Source organism: Tamandua tetradactyla, chromosome 13 (genome assembly GCF_023851605.1).
Source record: "Tamandua tetradactyla isolate mTamTet1 chromosome 13, mTamTet1.pri, whole genome shotgun sequence".
Classification (NCBI taxonomy): Eukaryota; Metazoa; Chordata; class Mammalia; order Pilosa; family Myrmecophagidae; genus Tamandua; species Tamandua tetradactyla.
In genome coordinates, this window is record NC_135339.1 from 77,483,612 (window position 1) to 77,510,490 (window position 26,879).

Genomic DNA, 26,879 nt, shown 5'->3' on the forward strand with positions numbered 1-26,879 from the left:
TATTCCAAGTGTGTTTAGGCCATTTTCTGTCCTGGTTATAGATCAACCATTTCTCCAAAAAGCCCTAGTTTGTTTAATGAAAAGACAGAAATCTGATATCACAATCTAGGTGCTGATGATGTTCATTGCTACTGGTTCGGCCCTTATTCTTAGGTCTTTTCAAAGGATAGAGCTAGGAAATAAATGTTTTAATATATATATGTGTGTGTGTGTGTGTGTGTGTCTCCTGAAGGTAAATACCTTCAGAGTATTTATCCATTTAAAATTCAGTACTACTGTTTTTTTTGTTTGTTTTTTTTAAACTTTTTTTTTTGTATAGTATAACATATATACAAAGCAAAGAAATAAAAAGCAATAGTTTTCAAAACACTCTTCAAAAAGTGGTTACAGGATAGATCCCAGAGTTTGTCATGGGCTACCATACTATCTTCTCATATTTTTTCTTCTAACTGCTCCAGAAAATAGGAGACTAGCAGGCTTAAATACTTTTTTATCATCACAATCGACTTTTTTTTCCTTCTTTTTTTGTGAACAATAACATATATACAGAAAAGCTATAAGTTTTCAAACAAAACACCACAATTAGTTGTAGAACATATTTCAGACTTTGACATGGGTTACAATTTCACAATTTTAGGTTTTAGTTCTAGCTGCTCTAAAATGCTGGAGACTCAAAGGGATATCAATTTAATGATACAGCTTCATATTCGTTTGTTAAATCCTATCTTCTAGGTATAATTCCACCAACACCTTTGATCTTTCCATACCTCTCTTTGGGGTTGTTTGGGCTATGGCAATTCTAAATTTTTGATATTGAAAGGGTCTATCACTAATATGGGTTAGGGAGATGGAACTATCTGATGTTCTGGAGAGGCTGGGTAAGGTTTCAGTATTTATCTGGACCAGGGACCCATTGGAGGTTGTAGGTTTCTGGCGAGTTACTCTAGTGCCTGGAACCCTTGTAGAATCTTATGAATTGCCCTAGGTGTTCTTTAAGATTGGATGGAATGGTCCTGGTTGGGGGTTGGCAGGTTATGATAGGTAGCAACGTCTACCTGAAGCTAGTGTAAGAGCAACCTCCAGAGTAGCCTCTCGACTCTATTTGAATGCTCTCTGCCACTGATACTTAATTAATTACACTTCTTTTCCTCCGTTTGGTCAGGATAGGATTATTGATCCCATTGTGCCACATCTAGATTCATCCCTGGGAGTCCTCTCCCTTGTCTCCAGGGAGACTTTCACCTGTGGATATCATGTTCCACGTAGGGGGAAGAGCAATGATTTAACTTGCAGAGTTGGGCTTAGAGAGACTGAGGCCACATCTGAGCAACAACAGAGGTCCTCAGTGGGTTACTGTTGGTAACCAAGAATTGGAGTAACTCTTGGTCATGCCTATAGGTAGTCTAAGCTTCTCTTTTATCTACATAAGCTTCACAAGAGTAAACCTCATGGACTTCCTGGAAGATGGCGGCTTAGTAAGACGCGCAGATCTTAGTTTCTTCTCCAGGACAGCTACTAGGGGAGTAGAAACGATACAGAAAGTGCCCAAAGCCACAACAGAGATAAAAAAGACAGCGTATCCCATCCTGGAACGGCAGGCTGGCTGAGAGAAGCAGCTCGGGTGAGATCACTGAGGCGCGCGGGCCTCACCAGGCGGGGCGGCAAGCGACCGGAGTCACTCCCTTCCCCCTTCCCGGGCCGGTTGGGAGAATTGGAGAGGCGGTCCCCTGAAACCAAGGCGGCTGGTGCCCACACCACGCGCGGCCCCCCGGACCAACTGAGAGAATTGGATCGGAAATCCCCAGGCCGCGGGGAACGGTGACGGGTGGGGGAGGCCCCTTCCAAACCCGTGACTCCCGGGGAACGTGCTCTCTCCCGGGCGGGCCGCTGCCGCTGGCGCCCTCCCGCCACGCTTGTCGCCCAGGGCCAACTAGGAAATTCGGACGGGCTCTTTCCCAGGCTGCTGCGGCCAGCGACCCTCCCTGCGTTCGGACCCCGGGCCGGCTCAAGTCGCTTCGGCTAGCGAACCTCCCAGACGGCGAGAGTTTTCCAAAGTTTAAGGTCCCACAGCACCTTTTACTGGTGGGACCCACAGACAAACATGTGCCATGAGCGCCACCTACTGGGCAGGATAAGAAAAACAGAACCCAGAGATTTCACAGAAAAATCTTCCAAACTTTTGGATCCAATACCCAGGGAAATCTGTCTAAATGCGCAGACGCCAACAGAAGATAACGGATCATGCTCAAAAAATTGAAAATATGGCCCAGTCAAAGGAACAAACCAATAGTTCAAATGAGATACAGGAGCTGAGACAACTAATGCTGAATATACGAACAGAAATGGAAAACCTCTTCAAAAACGAAATCGATAAATTGAGGGAGGACATGAAGAAGACATGGGCTGAACATAAAGAAGAAATAGAAAAACTGAAAAAACAAACCACAGAACTTATGGAAGTGAAGGACAAAGTAGAAAAGATAGAAAAAACAATGGATACCTACAATGATAGATTCAAAGAGACAGAAGATGGAATTAGTGATTTGGAGGATGGAACATCTGAATTACAAAAACAAACAGAAACTATTAGGAAAAGAATGGAAAAATTTGAACAGGGTATCAGGGAACTCAAGGACAATATGAAGCGAACAAATATACGTGTTGTGGGTGTCCCAGAAGGAGAAGAGAAGGGAAAAGGAGGAGAAAAACTAATGGAAGAAATTTTCACTGAAAATTTCCCAACTCTTATGAAAGACCTAAAATTACAGATCCAAGAAGTGCAGCGCACCCCAAAGAGATTAGACCCAAATAGGCGTTCTCCAAGACACTTACTAGTTAGAATGTCAGAGGTCAAAGAGAAAGAGAGGATCTTGAAAGCAGCAAGAGAAAAACAATCCATCACATACAAGGGAAACCCAATAAGACTATGTGTAGATTTCTCAGCAGAAACCATGGAAGCTAGAAGACAGTGGGATGATATATTTAAATTACTAAAAGAGAAAAACTGCCAACCAAGACTCCTATATCCAGCAAAATTATCCTTCAAAAATGAGGGAGAAATTAAAACATTCTCAGACAAAAAGTCACTGAGAGACTTTGTGACCAAGAGAACAGCTCTGCAAGAAATACTAAAGGGAGCACTAGAGTCAGATACAAAAAGACAGAAGAGAGAGGTATGGAGAAGAGTGTAGAAAGAAGGAAAATCAGATATGATATATATAATACAAAAGGCAAAATGGTAGAGGAAAATATTATCCAAACAGTAATAACACTAAATGTTAATGGACTGAATTCCCCAATCAAAAGACATAGACTGGCAGAATAGATTAAAAAACAGGATCCTTCTATATGCTGTCTACAGGAAACACATCTTAGACCCAAAGATAAACATAGGTTGAAAGTGAAAGGTTGGGAAAAGATATTTCATGCAAATAACAACCAGAAAATAGCAGGAGTGGCTATACTAATATCCAACAAATTAGACTTCAAATGTAAAACAGTTAAAAGAGACAAAGAAGGACACTATATACTAATAAAAGGAACAATTCAACAAGAAGACATAACAATCATAAATATTTATGCACCGAACCAGAATGCCCCAAAATACGTGAGGAATACACTGCAAACACTGAAAAGGGAAATAGACACAAATACCATAATAGTTGGAGACTTCAATTCCCCACTCTCATCAATGGACAGAACATCTAGACAGAGGATCAATAAAGAAATAGAGAATCTGAATATTACTATAAATGAGCTAGACTTAACAGACATTTATAGGACATTACATTCCACAACAACAGGATACACCTTTTTCTCAAGTGCTCATGGATCATTCTCAAAGATAGACCATATGCTGGGTCACAAAGCAAGTCTTAACAAATTTAAAAAGATTGAAATCATACACAACACTTTCTCGGATCATAAAGGAATGAAGTTGGAAATCAATAATAGGCGGAATGCCAGAAAATTCACAAATACCTGGAGGCTCAACAACACACTCTTAAACAACGAGTGGGTCAAAGAAGAAATTGAAAGAGAAATTAGTAAATACCTCGAGGCAAATGAAAATGAAAACACAAGATATCAAAACTTATGGGATGCAGCAAAGGCAGTGCAAAGAGGGAAATTTATTGCCCTAAATGCCTATATCAGAAAAGAAGAAAAGGCAAAAATGCAGGAATTAACTGTTCACTTGGAAGAACTGGAGAAAGAACAGCAAACTAATCCCAAAGCAAGCAAAAGGAAAGAAATAACAAAGATCAGAGCAGAAATAAATGAAATTGAAAATATGAAAACAGTAGAGAAAATCAATAAGACCAGAAGTTGGTTCTATGAGAAAATCAATAAGATTGATGGGCCCTTATCAAGATTGACAAAAAGAAGAAGAGAGAGGATGCAAATAAATAAGATCAGAAATGGAAGAGGAGACATAACTACTGACCTCACAGAAATAAAGGAGGTAATAACAGGATACTATGAACAACTTTACGCTAATAAATACAACAATTTAGAGGAAATGGACGGGTTCCTGGAAAGACATGAACAACCAACTTTGACTCAAGAAGACATAGATGACCTCAACAAACCAATCACAAGTAAAGAAATTGAATTAGTCATTCAAAAGCTTCCTAAAAAGAAAAGTCCAGGACCAGATGGCTTCACATGTGAATTCTACCAAACGTTCCAGAAAGAATTAGTACCAATTCTCCTCAAACTCTTCAAAAAAATCGAAGTGGAGGGAAAACTGCCTAATTCATTCTATGAAGCCAACATCACCCTCATACCAAAACCAGGCAAAGATATTACAAAAAAAGAAAACTACAGACCAATCTCTCTAATGAATATAGATGCAAAAATCCTCAATAAAATTCTAGCAAATCGTATCCAACAACACATTAAAAGAATTATACATCATGACCAAGTAGGATTCATCCCAGGTATGCAAGGATGGTTCAACATAAGAAAATCAATTAATATAATACACCATATCAACAAATCAAAGCAGAAAAATCACGTGATCATCTCAATTAATGCAGAGAAGGCATTTGACAAGGTTCAACATCCTTTCCTGTTGAAAACACTTCATAAGATAGGAATACAAGGGAACTTCTTTAAAATGATAGAGGGAATATATGAAAAACCCACAGCTAATATCATCCTCAATGGGGAAAAATTGAAAACTTTCCCCCTGAGATCAGGAACAAGACAAGGATGTCCACTATCACCACTAGAATTCAACATTGTGTTGGAGGTTCTAGCCAGAGCAATTAGACAAGAAAAAGAAATACAAGGCATCAAAATTGGAAAGGAAGAAGTAAAACTATCACTGTTTCCAGACGATATGATACTATACGTCGAAAACCCAGAAAAATCCACAACAAAACTACTAGAGCTAATAAATGAGTACAGCAAAGTAGCAGGTTACAAGATCAACATTCAAAAATCTGTAGCATTTCTATACACTAGTAATGAACAAGCTGAGGGGGAAATCAAGAAATGAATCCCATTTACAATTGCAACTAAAAGAATGAAATACCTAGGAATAAATTTAACTAAAGAGACAAAAAACCTATATAAAGAAAACTACAAATAACTGCTAAAAGAAATCACAGAAGACCTAAATAGATGAAAGGGCATACCATTTTCATGGATTGGAAGACTAAATATAGTTAAGATGTCAATCCTACCTAAATTGATTTACAGATTCAATGCAATACCAATCAAAATCCCAACAACTTATTTTTCAGAATTAGAAAAACCAATAAGCAAATTTATCTGGAAGGGCAGGGTGCCCCGAATTGCTAAAAACATCTTGAGGAAAAAAAATAAAGCTGAAGGTCTCGCACTGCCTGACGTTAAGGCATATTATGAAGCCACAGTGGTCAAAACAGCATGGTATTGGCATAAAGATAGATATATCGACCAATGGAATCGAATAGAGTGCTCAGATATAGACCCTCTCATCTATTGACATTTGATCTTTGATAAGGCAGTCAAGCCAACTCACCTGGGACAGAGCAGTCTCTTCAATAAATGGTGCCTAGAGAACTGGAAATCCATATGCAAAAGAATGAAAGAAGACCCATCTCTCACACCCTATACAAAAGTTAACTCAAAATGGATCAAAGATCTAAACATTAGGTCTAAGACCATAAAACAGTTAGAGGAAAATGTAGGGAGATATCTTATGGATCTTACAACTGGAGGCGGTTTTATGGACCTTAACCCTAAAGCAAGAGCACTGAAGAAGGAAATAAATAAATGGGAACTCCTCAAAATTAAACACTTTTGTGCATCAAAGAACTTCATCAAGAAAGTAGAAAGACAGCCTTCACAGTGGGAGACAATATTTGGAAATGATATATCAGATAAAGGTCTAGTATCCAGAATTTATAAAGAGATTGTTCATCTCAACAACAAAAAGACAGCCAACCCAATTACAAAATGGGAAAAAGACTTGAACAGACACCTATCAGAAGAGGAAATACAAATGGCCAAAAGGCACATGAAGAGATGCTCAATGTCCCTGGCCATTAGAGAAATGCAAATCAAAACCACAATGAGATATCATCTCACACCCACCAGAATGGCCATTATCAACAAAACAGAAAATGACAAGTGCTGGAGAGGATGCGGAGAAAGAGGCACACTTATCCACTGTTGGTGGGAATGTCAAATGGTGCAACCACTGTGGAAGGCAGTTTGGCGGTTCCTCAAAAAGCTGCATATAGAATTGCCATACGACCCAGCAATACCATTGCTGGGAATCTACTCAAAGGACTTAAGGGCAAAGACACAAACGGACATTTGCACACCAATGTTTATAGCAGCGTTATTTACAATTGCAAAGAGATGGAAACAGCCGAAATCTCCATCAACAGAAGAGTGGCTAAACAAACTGTGGTATATACATACGATGGAATACTATGCAGCTTTAAGACAGGATAAACTTATGAAGCATGTAATAACATGGATGGACGTAGAGAACATTATGCTGAGTGAGTCTAGCCAAAAACTAAAGGACAAATACTGTATGGTCTCACTGATGTGAACAGACATTCGAGAATAAATTTGGAATATGTCCTTGATAACAGAGTCCAGCAGGAGGTAGAAACAGGGTAAGATAATGGCCAATTGGAGTTGAAGGGATACAGACAGTGTAACAGGACTAGATACAAAAACTCAAAAATGGACAGCACAATAATACCTAATTGTAAAGTAATCATGTTAAAACACTGAATGAAGCTGCATCTGAGCCAAAGGTTTTTATTTTGTTTTGTTTTCATTTTACTATTATTACTTTTATTTTTTTCTCTATATTAACATTCTATATCTGTTTCGGTTATGTTGCTAGTTCTTCTAAACCAATGCAAATGTACTAAGAAATGATGATCATGCATCTATGTGATGATGTTAAGAATTACTGATTGCATATGTAGAATGGTATGATCTCTAAATGTTGGGTTAATTTCTTTTTTTCCATTAATTAAAAAAAAAAAAGAGAAGGGATAATTGGAGCTGAAGGGATACAGACTGTACAACGGGACTGGATATAAAAACTCAGAAATGGACAGCACAATACTACCCAATTGTAATGCAATTATGTTAAAACACTGAATGAAGCTGCATGTGAGTTATAGGTTTTTTTTTTTTCTTTCTATTATTGTTTTAATTCTTATTCTGTTGTCTTTTTATTTCTTTTTCTAAATCGATGCAAATGTACTAAGAAATGATGAATATGCAACTATGTGATGTTATTAAGAATTACTGATGGTACATGTAGATTGGAATTATTTCTAATTGTTTTGTTAATTCTTTTTTTAATTAATAAAAAAAAAAAAAAAAGAGTAAACCTCATGATGGAGGGCATGGCCTATTGATTTGGGTGTCCCTAAAGTTTGACACAGTATCAGGAGATTCCCCGATGGTAAGGTTTAATAGTTCCATGTTCTTTCTGCCCTCCCTCAGGGGACTTTGCCAATACTTTTTGATCATCTGCTTAATATACTCTAGTATGTTTCCAGGCATTACAATAAAATATACAAGATTAAAGGACCTCTTTCTCATTCTGTGCTCTCTGTATTTTAGTTGTTCAACTGAGCTATACAGATAGGTTGAATTAGGTTATGCACTACAGAAAGTTTCAGTTTCAAATAAAATAAACCTTTCTTCCATTGATCTCAAAGAACCATTGGTGTGGTTCTAAAATATAGGCGCTGTTTTCTATATCCATATGTTCTGAATTACTTTAACCCCAACCTGTTTGGGTTCATTCTTATTTCTAAATATCAGGTTATATATATAAAGCAGCCTCTCAAATTCCAGAAATAATAATCATCACTACGGACTTAATGTACCTGCTCTAAAAGCTTACAATCTAGGCCCGTTTTCCTATAAGCATTTTCTAAAGGTGGCCATCATTATATTTTTGTTTATTTCTGGCTTATTTTGTCTTACCAAATACCCACGTGTTCATTCACATCGTTGCATGCCTCATGACATTGTTCCTTTTTATAGCAGCACAACCTGTGTTCATAAATATACACTATCATTGGCCAATCTACTCCTCCATCAGTGCATCCTTCCGCCACTTGCATTCATGGGGCATCATGTTGAGGGCCCAAAGTCCACAGTCCATCAATATTCTCAATTTTAGGTAATTTCATTGTTCCCAAGAGACAGAAAACCAATAAACACACCCTCCAAATAAGAGATCTAAACCTCCTCTTAACTCTTGTCCCTCACCCCATTATTTACCTCTCCTCTTGGTGTGGTAGTGCTGATTGTTTCCTTTTCAACATATCCTATAGCATGCAATAGCAGTTTTCCTTGAACTTAAACACTCTTTATACAAGAATCATATGTTTGAAGTAATTCTTACGAGAATGCATTCATAATTTCTAGCGTGAGTCAGTAGGACACATGGGTCTATACAACCCCTTTCAATCTTGTTCATCTTTAATGTGGTAATATTACTTGTGGACCCACTAGAGAATCATCTTCAGTCCTATCTATTCACTTGCATTGGAGTTCAACCTCATTAGCTAAAAGTTCACCCATCTCTAGCTTTTATGTATCTCTAAGTCCCCTGTATTCTATAAGTCTCTGATTATACCTTTATGCTGGTCATAAAAGCAAAATCATACAGTATCTGTCCTTCTGTGTGTAGCTAATTTTGCTCAGCATTATGTCCCCAAGGCACATTCATGTTGTCATGTGCTTCAGGATGTCATTTTGTCTTACTGCTGCATAATGTTCCATCGCATGTGTCTACCACATTTTGTTGATCCACTTCACTGTCAATGGGCATTTGGTTTGTTTCAATCTTTTGGCGATTGTGAATAATGTTGCTATGAACATCGATGTGCAAATGTCTGTTTGTGTTATTGCTTTTAGCTCTTCTGTGTGTGTACCAAGTAGTGCTATTGCTGGCACATATGGCAGCTTGATATTTAGTTTCCTAAGGAACTGCCAAACAGTGTTCCATTGTGGCCACATCATTGTACATTCCCACCAGCAATGCATAAGTGTCCCAGTTTCTCCACATCCTCTCCAACATTTATAGTTTCTTGATTGTTTAATATCATCCATTCTTATAGGTGTGAGGTGGTATCTTATTGTAGTCTTGATCTGAATTTCTCTGAAAATGAGCATCTCTTCATATGCTTTTGAGCCATCTTGTTTGTTCTTTAGAAAAATGCCTATTCATATCTTTAGCCCATTTTATAATTGGATTGTTTGTTCTTTTGTTGTTGAATTGTATGATTTCTTTGTAGATATAAGAAATCAAACCTTTGTCTGATATGTGATTTCCAGGTATTTTCTCCCATTGAGTTGGCTGCCTCTTCACCTTTTTGAAAAAAGTCTTTTGAGATACAGGAGTACTTGATTTTGAGGAGTTCCCATTTATGTATTTTTTCTTTTGTTACTTGTGCTTTGGGTGTAAAGTTTAAAAAGCTACCTCCTATTACTAAGTTTTGAAGATGTTTCCCTACATTTTCTTCTAAAAGGTTTATGGTGCTAGTTCTGATATTTAGGTATTGATCTACTTTGAGTTAATTTTTGTGTAGGGTGTAAGATAGGAGTTCTCTTTCATTCTCTTAGTTATTGCTGTCCAGTTCTTCCATGCCCAATTATTGAAAAGACTATTTTGTCCCAGTTTAGAGGATTTGGGGGCATTGTCAAAAATCAGTTGACCATAGATTTGGTGGTCTATTTCTGCACTCTCAATTTGATTCCTTTGGTCAATGTTTCTCTCTTTGTGCCAGTACCATGCTGTTTTGACCACTGTGGCTCTATAAAAGGTTTTAAAGTTGGGAATGTTAATCCTTCCACTTCATTCTTCTTTTTTAGGATGCTTTTGGCTAGCTGGGGTATCTTTCTCTTCCTGATGAATTTGCTAGTTAGCTTTTCCAAATCTTGAAAGTAGGTTGTTGGAACTTTGATTGGTACTGTATTGAATCTGTAGATCAATTTGAGGAGAATTGACATCTAACAATATTTAGCCTTCTCTATCAGTGAGTAGAGAATGTCTTTATACCTATTTAGATCTCCTTTGATTTCGTTTAGCAATGTAATGTAGTTTTCTGTACAAGTCCTTTATGTCCCTAGTTAAGTTCATTCCAAGTATTTGATTCTATTAGTTGCTATTTTGAACGGAATTTTTTTTCCTTAACTGACTCCTCAGCTAGCTCATTGCTTGTGTATAGAAATGTTACTGATTATTGCACATTAATTTTATATCCCACCACCTTGCTCACTTTTTTTATTGGTTTAGATAACTCTGCTGTAGATTTCTCAGGATCTTCCAAGCATAGTATCATATCATCTGCAAATAATGAGAGTTTTACTTCTTCCTTTCCAATATGGATGCCTGTTATTTCTTTGTTCTGGCTGATTGTTCTAGCAGGAACTTCTAGCACAGTGTTGAATAATAGTGGTGACAGTGGGCATCCTTGTCTTGTACCTGATCTTAGGGGGAAGGCCTTCAGTCTCTCTCTCCATTGGATAGGATGCCGGCTATTGATTTTCATATATTCCCTTTATCATATTGAGATAGTTACCTTTGTTTCCTATCTTTGAGAATGTTTTTTTTTTCATAAAAGGATGCTGAATTTTATCACATGCTTTTTTCAGCATCAATTGAGATGCTCATGTGATTTTTCCCTTTTGATGTGTTAATGTGCTGTATTACATTAATCGATTTTCTTGCATTGAACCATCCTTGCATTCCTGGTATAAACCCCATTTGGTCATGGAGTATAATTATTTTAACATGCTGTTAGATTCGATTTGCTAATATTTTACTGAGAATTTTTGCATCTATATTCGTTAGGGAGATTTTCCTTTCTTTAGCTTTCCTTTCTTATACTATCTTTAACTGGCTTTGGTATTAAAATGATATTAGCTTCATAAAATGAGTTAAGTAGAGTTCCTTTTTCCTCCATTTTTGGGAAAAATTTGAGCAGGGTTGGTCCTAGTTCTTTCTGGAATATTTGATAAAATTCCCCTGTGAAGCCACCTGGCCCTGGGCTTTTCTTTGTAGGAAGACTTTTGATGACTGACTGAATCTCTTAACTTGTGATTGGTTTGTTGAGAACTTCTATTTCCTCCTGAGTCAATATAGCTTGTTTGCATGTCTCCAGCAATTTGTCCATTTTGTCTAAGTTGTCTAGTTTGTTGGCGTATAGTTGTTCACTGTATCTTCTTATGATTTCTTTTATTTCTTCAGGGTCTGTGGTAATGCATCCCTTCTCATTTCTGATTTTGTTTGTTTTCATCCTCTCTCTTTTTTTCATTGTCAGTCTTGCTAGTAGCCTATCAATTTTATTGATTTTCTCAAAGAACTAACTTTTGGTTTTATTGATTCTATCTATTGCTCTTTTGTTCTCCCATTCATTTATCTCTGCTTTAATCTTTCTTGTTTCTCTTCTCCTATTTGCTTTGAGGTTAGTTTGCTGTTCTTTCTCAGTTTCTTCCAGGTTTGCTGTTAAGTCCTCAATTGTTGCTCTTTCTTGTTTTTTAATATAGGCATTGAAGGCAATAAATTTCCCTCTCAGCACAGCCTTTGCTGCATCCCATAAGTTCTGATAAGTCGTATTATCATTTTCATTCATCTCCAGATAGCTGCTGATTTCTCTAGCAATTTCTTCTTTGACCCACTGGTTGTTTAAGAGTGTGTTATTTAATCTCTATATATTGTGAATGTTCTCATTCTTTGGTGGTTATTGAGATCCAGTTTCATCCCTTTGTGATCAGAGAAAGTGCTTTGAATAATTTCAATGTTTTTTAATTTATAAAGACCTGTTTTGTGCTTCAGCAAATGATCTATCCTTGGAGAATGTTCCATGAGCACTAGAGAAGAATGTATAACCTTGTGCTTTGGGGTGCAATGAAGTGTATATATTTGTTAGGTCTAATTCATTTTTTCAAGTTATTTAACTTCTCTTTTTCCTTGTTGATCTTCTGTCTGGTTGTTCTATCTATAGAGGAGAGTGGTATATTGAAATCTCCTACTATTATTGTTAAAACATCTATCACTCCCTTCAGTTTTGCCAATGTCTGTCTCATGTACTTTGGAGCTCCTTGATTGGGAGCATAAATATTTATGATTGTTGTATCTTCTTGGTGAGTTGACCCTTTAATTAGTATATAGTGTCCTTCTTTGTCTCTTATGATGTCTTTAAATTTAAAGTCTATTTTGCCTGATTAGTATAGGTACTCTTACTTTCTTTTGGTTACAACTTGCATGGAAAATCTTTTTCCATCCCTTCACTTAGAATCTATTTGTATCCTTGCATCTAAGTTGAGTCTCTTGTAGGCAGCATATAGCTAGATTATGTTTCTTAATCCATTCTGCCAATCTGTATCTTTTAGTTGGTAAGTTTAGTCCTTTAACAGTCAAAAGTTATTATTGAAAAGGCATTTCTTGATTCCACCATCTTATCTTTTTTATTTTATTTTTCAGATCTACATATTCTTTTTCCTTTTTCTCTTTGTATTCTTTAAATTGCACTTAGTGGTACTCTTCAATTCTCCAGGCCTCCCTCTCCTGTCTTTTTTTTTTTTTTTTTTCAGCTGGCCGAACTCCTTTTAGAGCCAGTCTCTTGTTGACAGTTTTTTTCAGGACCTCTTTCCCTGTGAAAGCTTTCATCTCTCCCTCAATTTTAATCTCTTCCTCAGTTTTGAAGGACAGTTTGGCTGGGTACAGAATTCTTGGCTGGAAGTCTTTCTCTTTCAGGATCTTGAATATAGCATAACACTGCCTTCTTGCCTCCAGAGTACTAGTTGAGCAGTCTGAACTTAGTCTTATTTGAGTTCCCTTGTATGTAGTAAATATTTTTCACTTGCCACTTTCAGGATTTTCTGCTTCTCTTCAACATTTGACAAACTGATTAGCATGTGCCTTGGGGAAGGCCTATTTGGATTGATTCTGTTTGGAGTTCTTTGGGATTCTTTGACTTGTATATTTATGTCCTTTATGAGGGTTGGGAAGTTTTCCTCCATTGTAGTCTCAACTACTTTTCCTAGCCCTTTACTCCTCTCTTCTCCTTCTGGCACACCAATGATTCTTATATTTGCACACTTTGTTTTGTCTATCATTTCCCTGAGTTCCTATTCAATTTTACCATCTTTTTTTTTTTTTCTTTTTTTTGCCATTTGCTGTTTTGAGTCTTTGAAGTCAATTACCCTGTCCTTTGTATCACTTATTCTTTCTTCTGTCTCTTCAAATCTGGTGTTGTGTGTGTCTAGTATGTTTTTTATTTGGTCAACAGAGTCTAATCTTAGTGATTTCCACTCTTTTTCTATTTATTCTTTCAAATTCCTCTTTGTGCTCTTCTATTGTCTTCCTGATATCCTTTATGTCCTTTGCTATCCCACTTATTTTATTAAGTAGAGTTGTATGAACATCTTTGATTAGTTGTTCCAAATGTCTGTGTCTCCTCTGGTGTTTTAATTTGGTCATTAGGCAGGGCTATATCTGCTTGCATTGTGATATGCTTAGTGATCTTCTGCTGTCTTTGTTGCATGTAGATATCTTGATTGATTTACTTTGGGAGTTGATTCCTTTCAGTAGTCTAAGGCTTTGTGTTTGCTGGATGGTTGTACAGCAGGGAGCAGGACAGTGGAGCACTCAGTATGGTGAATTCTTTCAGGGAAGTTATGGGTGCAGTTTGGGGATGTTGTGCTGATGCTCGTGAACGTGGGTGCCCAGCGGCTAGAGAGGATATAGCTGTGCAGGTGCACCAGTTTGGGGGATGTAACCTTGGTCTGTGCTGGTCTAAGGCACGGGGCCCTTTGTGTACATGTGTAGAACTGTGGCAGCAGGTCAGTGTTATACCTTTGTGGATTGAGGGCAGATATCAGGACTATTGTGTTTTTACTTAAACTTTTCTTATATCTGTATTTCCAAACCAAACATCCTGGCTCTGAAAAGCAAAGGTTCATGATAGAATTCAAATATTACAAGATTATTCATTTTCTTTTACTCACATTTATATTCAGCAGCCTCAGAATTAGTATACTAGTAGCACTACTACCAATATTACTGAAAATGATTTAATATTTTTGTATACGCTTTCCCCATTCAATGCATATTTTGTATAATTATAATCATATCTACATTGTCAGAATATATAGTCATTATACTACTCTTTCCTTTAACTCCATTTATTTTTATTTTATAGGTAGCTGAATATTTAATGCTTATTTCCAGTCTTTGTCAGCATTCCTGTAATCATTTTCATTATCTGAAGTTCATTCTTCCTTGGATTGAACAAGAATGTTCATGAGAACAATATTCTCCAAGTTTTTAGTATTTTGATTATAATTTTCCAGATATAAAATCATTGACGCACACTTTCTTTGAGTATCTTAAATATGTTACTCCATTTTCTTCCAACATTTTGCTGTCAAAAAAATCTGATGAATATCTTTTTTTCCCCCTTTTTAATTCATTTTCTTTTTGCCTATATGTCCAGTTATTTGACTGCCATAAGTCTTGGTATTAGAGCTGGAGCAATATTTTCAAGTATGTCCTTTGCTCTTTCAATATGAAGTTTCAAATCTTTGTTTTTTCACCCCCCAGATGTTTTTGAATTACAGTTTGTTCTGTTTTTTTTCTCATCCCTTGCTGTTGTTTCTTTTTCAGGAACTCCCCTATCCCTAATTCTGATGTCCTTTGTAGACCTTCATTATTTGTCCCATTCTTTTAAGTTTGTTACTTCATTTTTTAAAAAATTTAAAAATATTCTTAATTTCTCACCCTATTTTATTTTATCTTGCATCATTATCTGTTGCATTTACTTCCCTTTGTGGTCCTTCTAGTTCAATCTTCATTTCTAATATTTTTTAACATTTTTAAAATCGTGAAATATAACATATATACAAAAAAGCAATACATTTCCAAGTACATGTTAACAAGTAGTTGTAGTTATAGGACAGATTTTAAAGTTTAGTGTAGGTTACAGTTCCACAATTTTTTTGTTTATTCTTCTAGCTGTTCCAAGACACTGGAGACCAACAGAGATATCAATATAATGATTTAGCAGTCGTATTTGTTAAGTCCTATCTTCTCTGTTATACTCCTCATTCTCTTTAAATAACATATATACATAAAAGCAATAAATTTCATAATACATCGCAACAATTAGTTGTAGAACAGGTATCAGAGTTTGGCATGGATTATAGTTCCACAATTTTAGGTTTTTATTTCTAGCTGCTGTAAAGTAGTGGAGGCTAAAAGAAATACCAGCATAATGATTTAGCAATCATACTCATTTGTTAAACCCTACCTTCTCTGAATAACAACTTTCTGACCTTTCTCTCACTCTTTAGGAGTATTTTGGCCATGCCCATCTTACTTTTTCATGTTGGAAGGGGCTGTCGATAACATGGGATGGAGAGTGGAACTAGTTGATGTTCTGAAAAGGCTGGCCCCTCTACATTTCAGAACTTATCTGGCCTAGGAACCCATCTGGAGGTTGTAGGTTTTGGAAAGTTACCCTAATGCATGAAACCTTTGTAGAATCTTATATAATGCTCTAGGTGTTCTTTAGGATTGGCTGGAATGGTTTTGGGTGGAGTTTGGCAAGTTATGGTAGGTAGCAATGTCTAACTGAAGCAAGCATAAGCGTGACCTCCAGTGTAGCCTCTCAACTCTATTTGAACTCTCTCAGCTGCTGATACCATATTTGTTACACTTATTTTCCCCTCTTTTTGTCAAGATGGTATTATTGATCCCATGGTGCCAGGGCTAGGCTCATCCCTGGAAGTTATCTCCCACACCACCAGAGAGATTTCATCCCTGGATGTCATGTCCCACGTAGTGGGGAGGGGAATGGTCTCACTTGCAGAGTTAGACTTACAGAGAGAGAGGTCACATCTGAGCAAAAAAAAAGAGGTCTTCCAGAAATAACTCATTTCTAATATTTTAAAACTTTTATTCTAGTTATTACCTGAGTTCTGTAGATATTTCTAAGGTTTTTTCTTTCCTGTTACTGGTTGGTATTGTCTTTTAATGACTTATTATTATTTAATAAATACCTTTGAGCTCATTTTGAAATAATAGATAGTTGTGATCTGTGTTCTCATCATGTGTTTTTGATATGATGTCCTTATCTATGGGGAGGGTATCCTGCTCCTTCTCTTTTTCCATTTAGTAACTATTCTGTTTCTCATATTTATGATACTAGATTTCTTTTTAAAAGCAAGTGTGGTTCGGTATAGCTCTTCTCAATTCACAGAATTCCCCTTTCTGTTGCTTTTTTGTTTATCTCTAAAAATATGTCACTTGCTTTTTAAGATTCCTGGCTCTGTTCTCCCTCCCCCACTTTTATCTTGATCTTCACCTTCCCTACCCCACTTTTATCTGGATCTTCTGCTTACTTTGTCTCTATTTATCTGTCTCGCTCAATTTTGATTTCACTTTTAGCAGTTTTCCTCAATATGGTGCCTATCCTGGAATGGAGATTTAGCTGGTTGTTTTGGAAAGTTTCTGTGACCCAGACTGTTCTAGCACCTTTTTGAATTTGCTAGGAGCTGTTTGCACTCATAGGCTCCTGAAATGCCAAAAATTCTTACACTGTTACCATAAAATTCTGTATGTGTGTCTAGATACTGGGTATTCATTTATTTGGTCCATTTTTGTGCATATGGATGAATTACTTCATCTTCTGTTTATCTTTTACATTTGGTTTGACTGATTTTGACTTTGAATTCCACTTTGATATTAATATTATCTGTCTTGCCTTTTTTTTTATTGTGGGTACTTATGTCATTTTATAGTTCTTCAATTTTGGAGGATGTGAATTTGTCACTCTTCTACATGTCTTGTCTATAAAAAATATATAGCTAAATCATGCTTTTTAAGCTATTGTGGAAATCTCTACTTTCATGGGTAATTCAGTCTGTTAATATTTAGTGCTATTTCTATTTCTTATATACTTTATTACTTCAATTTTATATTATTATTATTTTTTATTTTATTTGTTGTTCCCTCTTTTCTCTTGTCCACATATTTACTAATTTATTCAAGCCTCTTTTCAAACTCCTTTCACACCTATTTTTATTTGGATACTCCTTAACACTGTTCCTATATAATTGCTTTATAGTTCTTCAAATGCTTAGACTCTTGTTAGAATGTTATTATATTTAAGTTTGTAAGCATATGGTGAAAAATTAGCCATCTTATCAACTGACTGCAATTCTTTACATAAGAAATACTGATATTTCTTATTTAGGATGTCATTAAAATTCCTTAGTATTCCTTCCTTGTATTGAAAAATTTTTAATTTGAGCTATAAAATTTCACAAAATCTTAAAAGATATCTTAAATGAAATACAGAATCTGAACTATGTTTAGTTGTATTTTCAGAAACAGTTTTAATGATAACATTTTTATGTCTATTTTATCATTTGTTGCATGTTTCATAAGCATTGACAATATTAAAAATTTATCTTGCAAAATAGCTGTTTTGTTACTTGTGATGATTTCATCTTGTTTAGCTTATACAGCTTCCCTCCAAAAATGAAGATTAGATTGTAAATTCTCAGAAATAATTGCTTTTCTTTTTCATGTTTCTGTATCTATGAGACTTCCTATAAAACCTAAGCCGTTTACCTAGCCTTTTAAAATATGGGTATTACTTTAGGCTATTATTAAATATACTCTTCTTGTTAAAAGAAATCATTGCTGAGTGGATTACCATTAATTTTACTCAGCTTTTATTTTGTGGATATATGTATTTTATGGAGTTATGGCATTATTTTCTTTCATCTAAATTCCTAAGGATAAATTTGAAATGTACTCAATGCATTAGAATTCTTATCCCAGATATTCCTAACCATATCCAATTATGAGATACTTTGTTAGGCTACAGATGACCTTGTTGGTAGTATACTCAGAGATTTAAAGTAAAAACAAAAACATTTGTCTTAGGAGACTTTGAGAGAAGCTGACCATGTAGAAATGACCATGTGCTCCTTATGACTGCTGCAGGTACAGGGGCTCCTGAAAATACTGGTTCTCATAAAGAACCCTGATGCCTTCCTACATGTAATATAAGGAAACAGTTTCATTTTAAGCTTCTTTGGGAGATGACAACTTTGAATAAAAAGACCAGAAATATAACAAGTATTACAATTCAAGGAATATAAAGTGATTTAGTCCAAAAATTTTAAGATTATAAATTAGCTTTATGCAATACAGCATTGTACATTGGGGCCTAATTTGGAAAAGGGGAAGGTGACATTTAAGCCCAGACCTAAAGAAGGAGTAAGAGTAAGGTTAGGTGAAAGAGTGTTCCAGGAAGAATGTTTCCATCCGAGTGCCCTGTTATCCAGAGGCAGGAAAGAGCATTGCTAGTTAAGAGAAAGGATGGAAGGAAGGGAGAGAGAGAGGAAAGAATGGAGGAAATGTGAAATTTTAGGGTTTGCTGTTGTAAGCATTTAAAAGAGGGTCAAATTTTATAGTATTGAAAGGTATGTATTTATGTATGAGTACGTATATGTTTTAATATGAATGAACAGAGAGACTTTAATTTTTCAGGCATTTTTGCCTCCTGTGATTCATTTTGAATAGTTCTTATTGTTATGTCTACATATTCACTAACCTTTCTTCTATAGTGTCTATACTGCTGTTAATCCATCTAGCCAATTTTTTTGTTATGGATATTGCATTTTTCATTTGGTTGTTTTGATAACCATTTCTCTCCTCACAATGTTAATGTTTTCTTGAGATATTTGACATAACTGACATAAATAATAGCTGTAGTGAATATTCTTTTCTGCTAGTTCCATAAGCTTTATTATTTGTGGTTCTATTGACAGATTGTTCTTCTGGCTATGTATAGGTTTCCTGTTTCTTGACATATCTGGTGGTTGGTGCTAGACATGGTGAATTTTATTTTGAGGAGAGTCAGGGTAGAGTTTTTGTCTTTTCAAAAGTGTTTTGGACTTTATTTTGGTAGACAGTTAAGTTACTAGAATTCAGTGTGACCTTTTAAAGGTTTGTTTAAAGAAATTTTTAGGTCAGGTCAAAGTGGCTTTACTCTAGGATTAGTTTAATTCAAGAATTAGTATGTTTTTCTGCAAAACACCATGTAGTTCAATTCAGTTGTCAACTTGGCCAGTGAAGATGCCCAGTTATATTGCCCAGTTATATTGCTGCGAACATGAGCTGATGACATGTGAACCTCATCTGTTCCTGATTACATCTGCAGTCAGCTAGGAGGTGTGCCTGCTGCAATTAATGATGTTTCAGTTAATTGACTGGTGCTAAAATGAGAGAGCTCAACGTAGCACAGCCCAAGCAGCTTGGCATACCTCATCTCGGCACTTGCAGCTCAGCCCAGGCCTTTGGAGATGCAGAAAGGAATCACCCCAGGAAAAGATATTGGAACCCAGAGGCCTGGAGAGAAGGCCAGCAGAGATCGCTTTGTGCCTTCCCACATAAGAAAGCACTTCAGTCGAAAGTTAGCTGCCTTTTCTCTGAAGAACTATACGTTAACTAAATAAATTCCCTTTTGTTGAAAGCCAGTCCGTCTCTGGTGTGTTGCATTCCGGCAGCTAGCAAACTAGAACAGAATTTCGTACTGGAGAGTGGGGTGCTGCTGCAGTTTGCAAATACCAGATATATTGGATTGGTTTTTTGGATGGCTAAGGGGGAGGTTTTGGAGGAACTTAGAAGAGAATGATGGAGAAGTCCTGGAGTGCTTAAAGAGACTGTTGGTGTAAACGAAAACACTGCTAACCTGGACAGAGGGGGACACAAGGGACAAATTGGAGTTTGCAGAGTGAGAACCATGGAAGCTCGGGACTGAAGCCAAGAAACTTCGGCCAGGAGAGTGGACCCACCCATATACATGGAGAGGGTGAGTTTGCCCTGAGGGCAGAGGATGAGTCTCCTATATCGTTGCAGTGGAAGAGTTGTGCTGCCTCAGGCCTTGGAGAAGGTACAGCACTCTCCTTGGGGACTGGGGAGAGCCTGACTGCCACCACATGGAGGGGTTGAGTGTGTGCCCCAGAAATGGCAGAGAGCCCAGGTGTGGCCCCGATGCCTGGAGAGAGTGGAGCTGAGAAAAAGGTGGTCTCCTCAGTGTTCCCCAAGGTTGATTTGGAAAGAGGCGGGCCACTGCATAGGCGGTTGGAAAGGGTGGGACTGCCCCTTTCTAAAGCTGAAGGATAAATGACTTTCAGACTTTGAAATCCAGTGGTGTTTACCCTGCAGGTTTTCCTTCTGATTTCTCCCTATGGAAATGAAAAGCTGTATCCTGTGAATGTCCTCCTTTGCATATTGGCAACAGATAACATGTTTTGAGATTCATAGGTCCACAACTAGAAGAGAATTTTTGGCACCCTAATATTGTTTAAGGTGATGCCTGCAGTTGCCAAGTTGACAATGGGTGGACATGTGGTAGTTAGATTCAAAAGTCAACGTGGCCAAGTGAAGATGCCTAGTTATATTGCTGTGGACATGAGCTGATGGTACATGAACCTCATCTGTTCTTGATTACATCTGCAGTCAGCTAGGAGTCCTGCCTGCTGCAATGAATGATGTTTGATTTAATTGACTGGCGCTTAAATGAGAGAGCGCAATGTAGCACAGCCCAAGCAGCTCAGCATACCTCATCTCGGCACTCACAGCTCAGCCCAGGCCTTTGGAGATGCAGAAAGGAATCACCCCAGGGAAAGATGTTGGAACCCATAGGCCTGGAGAGAAGGCCAGCAGAGATTGCTTTATACCTTCCCATGTAAGAAAGAACCTCAGTGGAAAGTTAGCAGCCTTTCCTCTGAAGAACTATACGTTACCTAAATAAATCCCCGTTTATTGAAAGCCAGTCCGTCTCTGGTGGGTTGTATTCCAGCAGCTAGCAAACTAGAACACACCAATATTAAATATTTTAGACCTTGTAGGCTATATGGTCTCTGTTGCAACAATTAAAATGTGAAATGAAAGGAGCCATAGATAATATATAAACAAATGGGCTTAGCTGTGTTCCAACTAGGCTTTATTTATAAAAGCAGGTTAGAGGCCCAAGTTTGGCCTACCCATAGTTTGTCAATCCCTGGTTTAGTCCCACTATATTGAGGCATGGTTTAGTCTACGTCCTCAATTGAGAACTCTTTTTCTTTGGCTGGTTTCTGTTTAACCCCAGCTATATATGCAGCCAGGACTTTTCAGCTCACACATTCCCAATCAGTCTTTGCCTGAATTACTGGAGTTTCTTTCTATTCATGCATGTCTTAATATTGCACAAAAGTTCAATGTGACTTCTATGCAGATTTCTGAAACACTTTTTCTACTTAGCTCTCTCTCCTCTTTGCAACTCTGCCCCACAACTTCCAGTTACCTCACACTTCCTTAACTTTTATCTGTTTCAATTTAGCAACACTATCATGCTCTGCTGGGGTAATTGTACGGCTCATCTCCTTTGTTTCCCTTCTCTCAGAGCTTACAGTCCTCCTCTGCCTCTTATTCAGTGTCTGAAAAGTGGTTATTGCATATATTTCATTCAATTTTCTAATTGTTTAGGACAGGAGGGAAATCTCATCCCTCTTAGGTCAGTATGGCTGGAAGTGCAAATCTTATTACATGTTTTTGAAAGATTTCTTTCGATGATTATTAAAAGAGACAGACATTTCTACACTTTAAAGGCTTAGCTTTGGCTGTCTGGGAAAACTCACTTTTGTTGACCGTTTCATTCATATGAGATGCAAAATATAATAATATTTATTGAACGTATACTCTAAACTTGGTGTTGGTTGTGGTAAACATTTTGTTTCTTTTAGTTCATCCTTATACTAAGACTCTGAGGTAGATGCTAGTATTATTACTATTTCACATAAGAAAAACCTGAGATATGAAGAGATTGAACAGTTTACTAAAGTGTACACTTCCATGAATGAAAAGCTGAATTTCAAGATCAGATATTCTCTATTCAAATGCTGAATTCTTGACAAATACATGCTATAATACTTCCTAAAGAAACGTGTTACAATATGGTCTATAAAATCTTAACAGATATATAGAACAACTTTTGTTTATTGGCTAGTTTCAACTTTCAAATTTTATTTCTTATAAAGATGATATTTTAAAATGAGATTCATAATTTATTTTTTGTATGGCATATTATAAAATATCTGTATGTATAAATGCAGCTTCCTTAGACAAGAATATATAGGGAAAAATCCCAAAAGTTTCCTTAATAGAGTTGAAATTTATTTTTTGGCTTAAAAGAAATGATTAATCATGCTAAATAAATATGTAATCCTTTTTAGATGAAGAAAATAATCTTGCTTGCTTTTGTTAGGCTCATTTACTATGTGATAGCATTTCATAGGAAAGTCTTATCAGGCCTTCTTGAAGTCCTTTCTATGATAGTTCTTTTAGCCATTTAATGTCATAACCTACACAAAGGTCATCATTTGTAAATGAATATATTAGTGTTATAGATGAAGTTTTAATTCCATATATATTTGATTTATAATATGGTCACCTCAATATTGCATATACAAATGCTATGAAACGTTACTATAGCTTTTGGAGAAAAAAGACTCAGTAAGTTTCAGACTTTCTTTTATTTTGATTTTTCAGATTGCATTCTCACAACACAATACAATCATGGATCTTGTGCAGTTTTTTGTCACCTTCTTCAGGTAAATTTCTTTTACTGACTTTGAACTTGTCAAGCCTATGTTTTGATATATGTCCTGACAATATATTAGATAAGTTATCAACTCTTTAACCTTGAAATATCATGTTGCACCCTTTGAATAGTTTTACATTCTTAAATATATTCATAAAGCAGAGGAAACACACTTGAAATATATTTGTGCAAGTTTGTTTTACTCTATAATAACTAATAGGTTTAGTGGAAAGAGAATAACTTTGTGTTCCCCTATCACATAACTAATTAAAGCCTGACTTAATTAAATAAATCAACAGTAATGCACCATATGGAATATGTTTAATTCCTAGGATTAAACCAGTTCAATTATTTGTGATTATCATGTGCTTGAATCTGTAAAGGAAAAGAAAAAGTATGTATTTTCTGTCATCAAGGAGCATGTGATCTGGAATGACTAAATGTAGCTTTGAATAGAGCATTATTCCTCAGAACATTAGTTATATGAAATATTAATGCTGGTTTCATAAAGTTAGGTTCCAAAATTAAACAGTTTCAGAAAATACTATGTAAACTAAAGTAAAATAAGGTTCTTTTTGTTTGTTTTTAACTTTGACATGACTTCTCAGAGTTTTTAATATGCTAATTTGCATGGTGTCTTTCCAAAAGAGAGGACAGGGTTTGTACCCTTTCTCAAAAACTGCGAACTCATTTCAGGAACTCCCACTTCTAATTCCACGGTCTGTAAATAAAGGAACAGTGGGGTAGGGAAGAAATCGAGTTTCAGGGATAGAATATCTGTTTTGTGGAATGTTAGATCCTTTGTATTAGAAGGGTTGTTATTTTATTAACATGATTATGATGTGCACAGTTCACTCTGGTCTGCTAGGTGCCCTGTGCAAATTAGTAAAATGTGTCTCCTCCTCCTCCTAACAAACATAATCTCTTATGAGTTCGCCTACCTTCAAGAACAAAATGTATATGAATTTTAACCTCCAGTCACCACCTTGGCTGGGCTGCCTGTTGTATAGTAAAAAACCCGTTAACATACCCCTGGTAGAGATGATGTGCAGGGCATTTTCCTAAAGAACAAAGTAACCATTATCTTATTGGATATCTTGCCAATCACCCAAATTATACTTGAATTCTTAATATAAATCTTCTTCACAGTAATAATCTAGCTCAGGGATTGACAATATTTTCTGTAAAATGTGAGATAGTAAATATTATCTTGTCTCTGTTGCAGTTATTTAACGCTGCCATTGGGGTGCAAAAGCAGCAAGAGATAATATGGAAATGAATGAGAATGGCTGTATTCCAATAAAAACTTTGTTATAAAAATAGCTGATAGACTAAATTTGGCCTGTCGTCTATAGTTTGCCCTCAGTTATCTAGTTTATACTTAAATGCCTTTAATGACAGTGAGCTTGCCATCTCCCCAGATAGCCTTTCCTATCTTCAAATAACTAATTTTTCTTTATAATTGCATTTGAAATCTGTTTCCCTGAAATTTCTCTTCTAAATTCATCTATTTGGGCTCATATATAAAAATTCTAATAGCTCTTCTCCATTTACAGTCCTTTAGATTTTTGCACTCTTTACTCCAGTTTACTCATTATTTGTTCATTTAGCCCCTCCTCTTGTCAAAACCTTTGCCAGTTTGGTCACTTTCCTCTGGAAACAAAATCATGTTTGTCTTTGTCCTCTGAAAGGTGTAATTCCCTGAAAATAATGCAAAAAATTTCTTTAAGAGGACAGTTTATCACTAATGTGTTAAGTTTATTCATACTTTTTAAAATTGTCTCTTAAAAATGAAGCTTGCGAAGACGTCTTAGATGTATTTAATATTTTATAAGTTTATACTGAATATAGATGGATTTTAAGGTCATTAAATAGGTTACAATATGCTTTTGAAAAGTATTAGAAGTTGTGAGTATTATTTAATATGTTTTATGTGCAGAATAGTGTGGATGAAAATGTACTGAAAAATTCAACTATCAGTAAAAATTCACCAAGCTGAATAAATATGCAAATTAACTAAATATGTTTAATTTTTTATTTTAAGCTTTGAATTTGTATACATATTTAAATCCATTGGCTTTTTTATTAAGTAAAAGAAAGTTAATGTTAATGTGTACCATGTCTTAGAGGTGATCCTATTTATTAGGCTGTCATCATGGACAAAGTGAAATAAAGTATTCTAATTATTGTGTGTGATAAAATTTATTTGATAGTTTTATTTGTCATTTAAATTTCTTCCCAGCAGTGAAATGTAAATTAGATCATTTAAAAATTATCCCATTGTTAAGAAATAACATAGGCAGAATATTTTGAAATTTATTTTTTATAAGGCCACCACTAAATTTTAAGAGAGTTTTAAATAGTTTCAATATTTACGGGCACCCTTCAATCATGCGCTGTTACTGTTATTTTTGTTTCTAACCTAAATATTGGGGTAGCAGAGTCAAATGTGTCAGCTTTTCACTTTAGCCATGATTCTGTGAGGTCCAGATCTCCAACTTGGTATCAGATTTTTACCTCTATATTATGCATACAAATAATGGTAAACATAATTGGACAAATACTAGGGAGATGACTTATAGACACAGCCTGACTCTGTCCTCAGTTTTCTCTGCCATAGTAAATAGGTCACGTGATGGTTAATTTTATGTAAAGCATAAATTTTGCCTTAACACTACACCTTCTACTTCTCTCTGAGTTTTAAACCTGCTGGTCTCTCCTACAGATTTCAGATTCAAGAATGAAATATTAACTCTTAGCAGCTTGCCGGCCTTGACTTCAAGTTTCAGATTTGCCTCTCTTCAATCACATGAGCCAATTTCTTAACATAAATCTCTTCATATACATATACATATATAAATCCTAACGGTTGAATTACTCTGTAGAACCCTGACTGATATGGTAACCTATCTTCTCTAAATCTGCATCTTTTTATGCATATAAAATTTTAGGGTGATGTAACTGTGGCTCAGTAGCAGAATTCGCATCACCTCCCACTCAAAAAAAAAATTTTTTTTTAAAAACGATGCTAGAGTCTATGGTATAATGTGGTGAATGGTAAGAAAAGCAAAAGGAATTATATTAAAACTAAACACTTTTTTTTCTAGTATGTAAGATGGAAAAATATATCATTGTGAATCTGAAAAATCTGAATTAATTTTTAAAGAAATTCAGTTTTATTATTCTCAGGTGAATGCAGTAACTAGATAAGTATTTTCCTTCACCTCATAGAAATGTTTTGATAATTACACTGGAATTATTTTCTACATGTATGTAAAATTTAAAATACATGTCACTAAATTATTGAGGTTTCTTTAAAGGAATGTTTTTTTCTAAAACGTTTTAAAAATTCCTTTGTACTTGTATATATAAGCTTTGTTTGGGAAGAATATATCATCTTGCTGAATAATTTTGTCTGCTTTGGTTATTCGGTAACTCTTCTATGGTGATGCTTTCTGCTAGGCATTAAGGTGAATTAAAAGTCTTGACACTTTGTCTTCACTCCAGTATGTCCATTCGCATGCCTCTAACCCTGAACTCCTTGTCTCCAATCTTTCAATACTTTTCTTTATAGACCCCTGATCAGATGGCCAGTCATTGGCCCTGCCCAAGTATCTATAAATAGTCTTATGTTGGACCACTTCTTCTACTCAGATTATTTGACTAGATGTACCACTTTGCATACTCACTCATAGAGGAGATTTCCTTTTTCTAGTGACTTTTAGGCCA

The 26,879-nt window shown here is 35.9% G+C and overlaps 1 protein-coding gene across 5 annotated transcripts in view; it reads left to right on the forward strand.

Annotated features, from left to right (window-relative positions):
• ATRNL1 (attractin like 1) overlaps positions 1–26,879 on the forward strand; it is a 931,221-nt gene that overhangs the window by 392,260 nt on the left and 512,082 nt on the right. For all 5 annotated transcript variants that reach the window (XR_013161757.1, XR_013161758.1, XM_077126124.1 and 2 more), the window contains exon 25: positions 23,099–23,160. Coding sequence is in view for 3 of the 5 variants with exons in the window: in XM_077126124.1 (XP_076982239.1) it covers positions 23,099–23,160 (62 nt within the window). In the remaining 2 variants the exon portion in view is untranslated. The remainder of the gene's footprint in view (positions 1–23,098; positions 23,161–26,879) is intronic.